At 37.3% G+C, this 10,515-nt stretch overlaps 1 protein-coding gene and 1 pseudogene across 8 annotated transcripts; both read right to left on the bottom strand.

Moving 5' to 3' along the window:
- Nucleotides 1-611: 611 nt before the first annotated feature.
- On the bottom strand, nt 612-4,041 carry LOC122006866 (nucleobase-ascorbate transporter 6-like). Of its 8 annotated transcripts, none has more exons than XM_042562535.1 (11): nt 3,468-4,041; nt 3,223-3,317; nt 2,125-2,531; nt 1,969-2,017; nt 1,803-1,878; nt 1,647-1,706; nt 1,384-1,568; nt 1,214-1,310; nt 1,068-1,154; nt 925-990; nt 612-849 (listed from the first exon to the last, which is right to left on the bottom strand). In XM_042562535.1, the coding sequence occupies exons 3-10, from the start codon at nt 2,129-2,131 to the stop codon at nt 934-936; spliced, it is 618 nt and encodes a 205-aa protein (XP_042418469.1). In that variant the 5' UTR covers nt 2,132-2,531; nt 3,223-3,317; nt 3,468-4,041; the 3' UTR covers nt 612-849; nt 925-933. The 8 variants fall into 8 exon arrangements, with proteins under 8 accessions (XP_042418469.1, XP_042418465.1, XP_042418462.1 ...); XM_042562531.1 differs by having other exon boundaries at nt 612-990; nt 2,125-2,219; nt 2,296-2,531; XM_042562528.1 differs by having other exon boundaries at nt 612-990.
- Nucleotides 4,042-7,355: 3,314 nt separating this feature from the next.
- On the bottom strand, nt 7,356-10,266 carry LOC122006865 (annotated as a pseudogene).
- Nucleotides 10,267-10,515: the final 249 nt, after the last annotated feature.

The following is a 10,515-nucleotide window of genomic DNA, read 5'->3' as shown; positions in this document are numbered from 1 at the left end:
TATTGGAGAAGGGTTAAATTATCAGCTGATCGATTCAGCCTTTATCGCGACTCGTGCGATTTCTAGCTCCCCAATCGATCGACTGATCGATTGAGAAGCATTCTGTTTGCACGATATAAGATCCCAATTGATCGGCTAATCACACTACAACAAAAAAGCTAATAGACAACGCTTTTAAAGTGTTGTCTTTGTGCCTGAAAAAGCGTTGTTAAAGGCACTGTTGTTAAAAGTCTGCTCAACGACAACGCTTTTAAAGCGTTGTCGTTTGTACCAAAGACAACGCTTTTGCAACGCTTTAAAAGCGTTGTCGTTTTATGCAAAGGCAATGTTTTGCAACGCTTTTAAAGCGTTGTTGTTTTTTTACAAAGACAACACTTTTTGCAACGTTTTAAAAGCGTTGTCGTTTTAAAGAAAAAAAATTATTTAAAAATCATTATTTTTATATTTACGAAACTATTATTTTTCTTTTACCATGTCTAGATTCAAATTTTACATATAATCAACTCAGTTAATGATTTCAAACTCATCAAAATAATAGAAATCTGACGTTGAAGTAATATTAGTAATTAATTACAAGAAAAGCTAGTAAATATTAAAATTAACACTAATTCTATTTCAAAGTATATAGTGATATTCACATATAAAATAAAAGAGCACAACAAATTTGTTTTAAACAGCTACAATCTGTTTAGCCAACAATCAGTTTACTGAATACTGAATACTAAAGTAGCCAACAATCTATTTACTCAAAATAGTACAGTAGTTACTGAATCCAGACGCTTAGTGTACTGATCAATTACTGAATCCAGACGCTCCTTAGTGTACTGATCTCGACTGTCCTGTATCCACCTACAAAAATAGCAATAATATGTTTCAAGTCCATCCAGCAAAACTCCAATTCCCTAGTAGTAAACAAATACAAACTCCAATTCCCTAGTGTACTGATCCGTTTACTGTTCCAAATATCCCATCCAGCAAAACTCCAATTCCCTAGTAGTAAACAAAAGATACAAGTGATGCAGATAAAAGAAAGTTTTCAGAAAAATGATTAGAGAAAGATTTAACACCTGCCATCCAACACCTCGACTTAAAACTGATGGTGGCACTTGTGTGGCACTTGCAAGCCTTGAAACAGCTATAAAACCTCCAGTCGACTGCAATGTTTCATAAAATCATGATCTAACAAAGGGAGGAGAAGATGGAGACGAGGTACCTCTACAAGAGCAACAAATGAAGCAACCATCATGGCAAAAGCTTCACCAGCATCAAAAGTTGGAGTCCCCCATTGAAAAGGGTAGGGGATTCTTATCCTGCCGGCATCATTAACAATCGAGTGGATTACATGAAAATAAAGACGTTAAATATGTATATATTGTACATTACCATGGAGATGCTCCGATGAGCCCAGACCGGTCAGTACGACAGTGAAGTTGAGTTCTTCTAGGTGCATGTCTATATGCACCTCCCACAGTGAGGATCAAGGCAAAAAGCCATACAATTCCAACCGAGATTATGAGTGCAAACAGTTCGACAACATGCTTCCTTGATTGCATTGCATGTGGAATATACTGAAAAAATATTGAAGAACAATGAATCATTCATTAGTTAGCAAAGATCTAAATTTGTTTTTCCTTGTTTTCTACTACCTGTGAAAGTATTATGAGCAGTCTTAGCTGCGGAAGTCCAATTTCTATACATTTTGCAACCTGTGACCATGAAACATGTATCATTAAGAATTTTACAACAACCAAAAAAAAAAAGAAATACAATTGTTCGTGAACTCTCAACAGAGGAAATCTTACTGCAGGAAATCCATGTTGGTAGAGGCCAAAGCCAACCAGAGCAACCAGTGGTGCAGCCGAAAGAGGACTCAGTAATCTACATCAAATTTACATCGATATGATCTTTAAAGTTAATTATATCGAGATAGCGAAAAAAGAAAGGAGAAAGTTGTAGTTGATACTGAACCTTACTACAAGGCGCCATAGGCCACTAAAGCCTAGTATGATCTGCGCAGCTGAGGCAGCAATGACATAAATCAATACAAACTCATGGAAGAAAATGCTATAGACATAGTGATCGTTAGAGCCTCATTCAAAAGGGTAGCTTTAAACTAGAACTGACCTGTCATTCCAAGCACTGCTGAAGTTGCAGCTTAAAATCAGTAAGGCCTTCGTGTGTTTTAGAATTTCATCTTCAAGAAGGTGATCAGAGTTTTCCTGAGCAGATGCATTGCAAAAGGCACCTTTGTTCAGTGTTAAGTTGATAGATGGTTTATATCTTCTAGATGCGTACATATATGCATGCGAGCAGCAATGTACAAATGAGATAGCACATCAGTGGAGATTGCCAGTTTATTATTTCTGTTCCAGAAATTTTTTTTGTCATATTGAACTGTATTCAACTCTGCTATATTAGTCTCTAGACTAACATCAACCAACTGAATAGGAGTGCACTGGTCAAGAGAAGAACCACTTAAATCCTGATCTAGTGAAGCAAACTGAGATGGGCCCAAGAAACCTATTTCATCACTGCAATAAACAGAAAATCCAAAAAGCGAGATCATTTAAAAAGTCAGATCATAACTTAAATGAATAGAAGAATAATTATTTATTATTGCTTTAAATGACACAAATTAAGAAGCATATGAGAAACCAAAGAGCTTGAATAGTCATTATATGATACACAAACCAATATCCCATGAACCTTTCTTACAAAAATATTGTTTTAAAATTAAAAGAAAAAATATTTAAAGAAATGAAAAGATGGCTGCAAGATCAAAGAAAAGCAAATATTTCAATGGTGATGCTGAGGTGAGCTTTTCTATCATGGTAAAGTTGCTCCTGCAGAACCTAGTTTCAATAAAAGAATTACTCATTCTAGTAGCCTTTTTTTTAAATCTTTCATATGGCCATATGGGTGCTGCTGTATCTTAAACAACTTACTAAATCAGTGGGCAATGAAGCATATCTTGTAGAATTGGATCTGTAAAACATTCAGAGAGCTATTCCAGAATTTTTCTCTCGTCTTAGGAAGCCCTTATTGGCTCTAATGTAATCAAACTACCTCCTCCATCAGTTAGAGAACTTTAATATGTGCCCATGTGAAGAATCTTCATGAATCTTGATATAATTGGGAACATAATTTGGTATGGGAAAAACAAAAAGGAAACTACAAAATGCATATATTTTCATAAAGGAAAATGGAACTTAGCAGGCTCACATGAGTTTATCTCCTTCCAATATACCTTCAAATTGCTCCAGTAGAGACATTTCACTTCCTCGTGAGAAACTTGAATCCTTTTCCATTTTCAGTATCTAGAAGATGGAAAAAGAAGTAAGCCAAATTATATTGATTCATCAAAGAAACAATTGTAAAGGCTGAAAACAGAGAGATAATTTGTCTATTCAATTTTCTAATTTTAACAAACAAAATATCAGGACCGTGATGAACTTAGTGTTGCTTACACAGTGTGCATTCAGGGAGAAAGGAAGAGAAGGGGAAGAAGAGAAATGAGGGGAGGAGAGAAAGGAGGGAAGGGAGAGGGAGGGAGAGGAAAAAAGAGGGAGAAAGTTGTGTATTCGGATGAAAATAGGGAAAGAATGGAAGGAGGAAAAAGGCCTCTGCTGCACACTGCCCTCTGAAGCTCGTCCGTGCCACCCTGAGGCTCGCCTTGCTTCTCAATCCCACCACCTTCCCTCCCTGAGCCACTGCACGTCCCTCCCGAGCTCACCGACCATCCTCCGCCGCCCACTCGCCGCCACCTCTCCCATCTCTACCCTCCCTCCTCGAGCTGCCAAACCTAACTCCCTGGCCGCTACTGAGATCGCCCAAGGCAGTGGCTTCGTGCGGGTATGAGAAAAAAAATCGTATTTCACTCTAGTTGACTCCAAATTGCTTCCGCGGAAACCCCGACGATCAATTTCTCCAGGAGTACACAGCCTTGTTGACGCCCCGGATCTGGAGGCCGGAGAGGAGTTGGATGGAGAAGGCCGCATGAGATGAGGAGTTGGGAGAAGGGTTCGCGATAAAAAAATGATCGGAAGATAGAAGTTGGGAGAAGAGTTTGGGTTTTCTACTCCTTACCTAGATCTAACGGTTTGTATTATTCAAGATTTAGATCCAACGGTTTGTATTAATCAAAATTTAGATGAGATTTTAAACATAGACAACACTTTTTAAAAAGCGTTGTCGTAGACACTAAAAATCAGTCTAATAGACAACGCTTTTTACAAAGCGTTGTCTTTGACCCGTAAAAATCACTAATAGACAACGGTTTTTAGAAAAGCATTGTCTATTAATAAGAAAATAATGAAATAGACAACGCTTTTCACTAAAAGCGTTGTTAAAACAAAATAGACAACGCTTTTTATAAAAAGCGTTGTCGTTTAAGTGTTGTAGAATCCCAATTTTCTTGTAGTGTCAATTAGGCCAGCCTTCACTCGCACACACAACCAATCAATCGACTGATCGATTGGACTAAGGTCCAATAGATTGGTTGATCGATTGGCCTCCCTTTGACTTGTTTAAATCAAGTCTAGGATCCCCAATTCCAATATTCGATCAACCGTGACATGTTAGAACTCCTCATGCCTAACATCCAGTCAACCTTGACCTACTGGGACTTCTTCACCAAGTGTCCGATAAATCCTTTGACCCACTTGGACTTTTCTCCTCATGCCAAGTGTTTGGTCAATATTGCCCCACTTGGACTTATCATCTCACGCCAAGTGTGCGGTCATCCATGACCCACTTGGACTTCCACCAGATGTCCGGTCACCCTTGACCCATCTGGATTTCCTCGTGCTAAATATCCAGTCAATCCTTTGACCTACTTGGGCTTCCCAACACCAGGTGTCTAGTCAACCTTGATCCACCTGGATCTCCACATGCTTGGTTTCACTCACTAGGTATTTCCATCTACCTAACTTCACTCACTAGGACTTTTCATCTGCCTAGCTTCACTCACCAGGACTTTCCATCTACCTAGCTTCACTCACCAGGGCTTTCACCTAACTTCACTCACTAGGATTTTCCCACTAACCGGCTTCACTCACCAGGACTTTCACCTGCCTAGCTTCACTCACTAGGTTTTTCACCTGGCTTTACTTACTAGGATTTTCTCACTGCACGGCTTCACTCACCAGGACTTGTCCAATCAAGTATTCAATCAACCTTGACTTACTTGACACTTCTTCACATCAAACTAGTCAAACCTTGACCAGAGGAGAATTGCTCCAACAATCTCCCCAATCGGACGATTGCTCTTGCAATCTCCATATATTGTCAAACATCGAAACCTAAATATCAAGACTCAAGCTTGAGCCAACTCAAGTTCAGTCAATCTGGTCAACCTTGACCCAGGGAATATTGCACCAACATATGATTTTGAGTCTTGTGGTCACTTTAATTCATTTTTGGGTTTTATTGTGGTGTAAGTCATGCCGACATGCAGTCAGTTTATTATGTTGTGTTATTTTTATGTTTTGTTTTTGTCTTCCACTGTGGCTTTAGTACAGTGATGTGGGTTGTTTATTATACAACTACGTGATTATGTTCTTTTTGTTTTAGCTATGTGAACTGTGTATATAACTGAGTGGTTGTATATGTTCCAGCCGTGCGGGCTGTTGATAGCTTGTAAGTAGCCTTGTAACATTGTATACATATTTCATTTGTCACTCCTACAAGGGAGGTATTATCCGATTTTTGTTTGACAACCTTACTCTCGGGGTGTGACAATCTTAGTTGTGGTTGATAAGTTTTCCAAGATGAACCATTTTATAACTTACAGGAAGACTATGGATAATATCTGAATTGCCCATCTCTTGAAATCGTGCGCTTATATGGTTTGCCTAGATCTCATTATACCAAGTTCATTAGAAATAGAGCTTATGGGGAAAATTAAAAATACAATTAAACTTTTTACAACGTCCCCAAATGATTAGACTGAGACGGTGAATCAGAATTTAGACAATCTTTTGAAATGTTTGGTAGGAGCTAAGCTAAAACAGTTGGATTTGACATTACTCCAAATAGAATTTGCTTAACCACATGTTTAAGTTCTTTTTAATTATAACAAAAGATGATTATGTTCACCCCATATATTTTTATAGTTTATCTCCAAATTATATAAAGAAAGATAAATTATGATATCAGTTTATAACAGACCGTTAAATTAACTAGACGGTGGAAGAGAATTTTTTCCTTTAGATTTAAGTCTTTTTTAAAGTTATCTATGGGCAAAGCACATCCAGATTATTAGACTTATATCCCACGTACAAGATGATTTATTCTTAAAATAGATGAAATGATAAAATATCTTCAGAGTATTCTCATTTTTTTTATTTAGACGATATTAACTCTGTAATTATTTTTCTATTGTTATTGATAAATATATCTAAGAGTATAAATGAACTAAGTCGTTCATGAACTATTCGAAATTCGATTTGATAAAAATTCGTTTGAGCTCATTTAATGAGACTCGTTAAAATAAATAAATCAAGCTCAAACTTCACAATATTAGGTTCGTTAGCTCGTGAACACGTTCGTTAAGCTCATTAAGTAACTTTTAAATAAAAATAATAATAATTTTAATATTGAATTATAAATTTTACACTCTACTTATAAAAAATATAGATAAATATATTAAATTTATTTATTAAAAATAAAATTATAAATTTTAATAATATTATTATAATTTCTCCTAAATATATAATTTAATTTTTAATAAATATTTAAATTTATGATTTATATTTATTAATCTCATTTAGGCTCGATAAAAATTCGAATAAACTCTTAAACCATGAATATATTCGTTAAATAAAAAACTCAAGCAAACATTCAAAAGTTCGACTCAACTCGACTCAATTATACCCCTAAATATATTGAAAGATTATAAATAATAATGCATACCAATTACACTTCACGTCTTTTGTGAATTCTAATGACACCACTCTAATTCAAAAATGAATTCTTTTTGACCCCGAATAAAAAAATAAAAAGACCAAAATTTTAGAAGCTATAACTTTTTAATTCGAATTGAGCCATATTTTAAGCTAAAACAAAACATTATTTAAAACTTTTCAAAAGATCTGAAAAACAGTTTGATTTTTTTTTTTAAAATGACACAATTTCTGTGTGAAAATCAGCCTTCAAAATAATCGGTATTTTGTTATTTTATTTTTTTTTAAAAAATAATGATGAGAATTATCAGATTTTATAGTCATATTTTCACAACGTAAAACATATGTTGTATCTTTTATTGTTCACATACAAATGTTAATTTTATAAAATTCTATTTGGAAAGCCAAACATGGTCGACTTAGAAGAATTAGGAAAACCATAGTAGAGTAAGCAGAAAATACATCACTTTATACAACTCACTCCATGGATGCAATGAAAGACTACAACATAAATGAAAGACTTTTATCTGTAGGTCGTGGCTCACACCCCCACTACATTTATTGGAACCACTCATGCAGCACTCTCAATGCTCATTGGTTGTGCCTCTTGCTTAGGTTCCATGGAACTCGTTTTCTGCAATTACAAAAGGCATTCAGTTCACCTACAGCCACAATGCATCAGAATATATTTGGTTTGAGAGGCATAGAAGCATTACATTATTCAGCTTGGCAAAAATGTTGCTATAGAACTTTGCGTCTTTCTTGTTATACTCTCTCACCTTCTCCTTTAAACGCTTGTACTCGACCTTCACATCCCTGAGTGCCACAAACAATGACAAATAATGCCAATGTGCATTGATACAAAGTAATTGAAAAGCTAGAGATATATGTAGAACCTGTTGTCAGGATCAATTTCAAGGGCTTTTTTAATATCCTGTTCTGCCAAATCCAGATCACAAAGATTAATGTGTGCTTGCGCCCTCCTGTACAAGGCCTTTACATTTCTGCTATCAAGCTCCAACACCTAATTTTTTGGCGAATCAGTTGACATCAGTTTACAGATCGAAGTAACAATTTGTAGGAGGATATAGTTTCCAAGAGTTTAATACTTTATTATTTTACCTTTGTGCAAAGCTTCACTGCCTGTTTGTAGTCCCTCAGCTTCAGCTTGCAGGCAGCGTTGTTCAGGTTGCAAGTTAGTTTCAATGCCTTGGACTGCTTTTTCTCTTCATCACTGAATGAGCTATCGTACTCGACGAACTTGGCAGCCTGCACAGTGCCACAACATGCTCAATAAACTTCTGGAGATTAAAAAGATATCAACAGTTGTAATGAATAGGCAACCTTTTCATATCTTTTGGAAGCCCTGGCATATTTGCCTAACTTGAACAATGCATTGCCCTCCTCTTTCTTCTTAGCAGCAGCTTCAATTTTCTCCGCGGTTGTGAGATCCCAAGACTCTTTTTCCTGGAGGTAGATAAGTTCCAGATTCACCAAATATATATAATTTTTTTTGAAGTTAAGATTAACAGGCCAAGGATCAACAACTGACCTTCACAAAGGAAACTAACTCAATTTCGTAGTAGACAGTTGAATTGGGAGGGACTACGGCAAGTTCCTGCTTTGATTCCACAGAATCGAATGCATGCTGGGCGGGAATTGTGACAAATGCAACCTCTCCTTTCTTCATGGACATCACAGCCGCGTCTAATCCTACAATCACTTGTTCTGCATATCATGGAAAGTATCAAAACTATTAACACGATTCAAAGACTGACAATATTTTAGATGCAAACGCAAATTACCTTCATCAGTCTTGAACTCGAATGGTTCACCTTCATGTCCCTTCTTCACAAAAATAGTTCCATCATCGAGCTTTCCAATCAGCTTTACTGAAACAGATCGAAATAGGATATTAAGCATAATTATAAACATATGAATACAAGCAAGACATAGCATAATAATCAAAACAATACCTTTGACGACGGCACCGTCGTTGGGACGCTCATAGCTTTCCCCTTCTTTAAGAATCTTCTTAATGATCGTCTTATCATCACCAATTTCTGTCACAGTTTTCCAAGACACAAATTCCAGGTCAATGTGAAGAGTTGAATTTGGTGGAACAGCTGCTTCATCACCAGATGCTTGCTTTCCCGTTTCACCGAATGCATCTGTTTTGTAAGATTCAGAAGAGAGTTAACATCTCCAATAAAAAAAAAAACAAAACATTTAAATTGTTTGTGGTTTCGATTCTCACATTGTGGTTTAACTGTTAGTAGAACTTTTTTCGCCTTTCTTCATCGTCTTCACGGCTTTTGAGAACGCAGGACAGAAGAATCCTGGTCCAAAAAATACAGTTCAGGAAAAAAGTACATAATGGTTCCGATAAATCATGTTATCGTCAAATTTGCACTAACACTAACCATCTTTCACAGTGAACTCTACACCATCTGATTTTGAAACTACAGATCCATCTTCAAGCCTTGCCTCGTATTTCACTGCACAAAAATAAGAGTATTATGATCAGAGACCCGTCCGAGAAAATACAACACAAATGGGGGAGCTTCAGGAAAACGCATTTATACCTAGAACTTCATCTAGGTCTTTGGGATTCTCCCATTTCTCCCCTCCAACCAATATTTTCTTGAAAAGTCCGCCATCTTTGCAGATATCTTTAACGCTGGTCCAGGAAAGCAATTCAACACCGAATTGAAGAGTGGCATTGGGAGGAATGGTGGGAGGGGATCCCGTTGTGCCATAAGCCAATTCCGACGGGATGGTGAAGATAGCATTCTCACCCTTCTTCATTGTCTTGATACCTTGATCCCATCCCTTGATCACTTCCCCTGTAACAAATCTCACATAACTGTGAGACAAATACCCAAATTGATCTCCTCTTGACTCGCACTTCAAAATCGGGACCAACAACATCCCATAATATGTAAAATCGAGAACACACCTTTGCCAAGGTTGAACTTGAAAGGATCTCCGCGATCACGGCTAGAATCGAACTTAGTCCCGTCAAGCAACGTTCCAGTATAATGCACTACGACATAGATCGAACTCTCAGCCCTTACCCATCAAGCCGCCATAGAACTCTCATTCTACCACAGACTCAAAACTTTTCTCGACTTACCTACGACCTCGTCGCCAGTCTCGGGATGATCCCACCCTTCCCCCTCCTTGACGAGCTTCTTCTTGAGTCCCTGCTTCCCGATCTCCTTCTCCTCGCCCACCTTCATCACTGTTCCTCCGATCTCCTCCTCAGGCATCTGATCCACGGGATCCTCGTCCATCGTGTCCTCGCCGGCCGGAATATCGAAGTCCTCATCCATCTCCGCAGAGGAAGAAATCGAATCCTACGATCAAAAGAGTTTTGGTTCGCAATGCCGGAGGAGGCAGTGGGGGGCCTTAAATAGAGCGGGAGTGTATCTCTGGAGAGTTCGGCGAATTGTGGGGAAAATAAATAAAAAAAAATATATGTTTCTAGTGAGAACTAGTGGCTTCTTGGCGTATTTGACTCCGGATAATCCTGGCACTTGTTCGGACTTCGGAGGATATGGAGTTTTGATTATTATATTAAAAGAGTTATAATAATAATAATATCAATTTT

Source organism: Zingiber officinale, chromosome 7B (genome assembly GCF_018446385.1).
Source record: "Zingiber officinale cultivar Zhangliang chromosome 7B, Zo_v1.1, whole genome shotgun sequence".
Lineage (NCBI taxonomy): Eukaryota > Viridiplantae > Streptophyta > Magnoliopsida > Zingiberales > Zingiberaceae > Zingiber > Zingiber officinale.
The sequence above is the reverse complement of the archived record's forward strand: the minus strand, read 5'-3'. Positions and strand labels throughout refer to the sequence as shown.

Bases quoted from the DNA above. Each gene is read 5' to 3' on its own strand.
- LOC122006866 (XM_042562529.1), bottom strand. The intron at 1,879-1,968 runs GTTCAGTATCAA...AATTTGATGTAG, and splicing joins CTATGGCGCCTTGTAGTAAG to ATTACTGAGTCCTCTTTCGG. The intron at 1,155-1,213 runs GTACCTCGTCTC...GAAACATTGCAG, and splicing joins CATTTGTTGCTCTTGTAGAG to TCGACTGGAGGTTTTATAGC.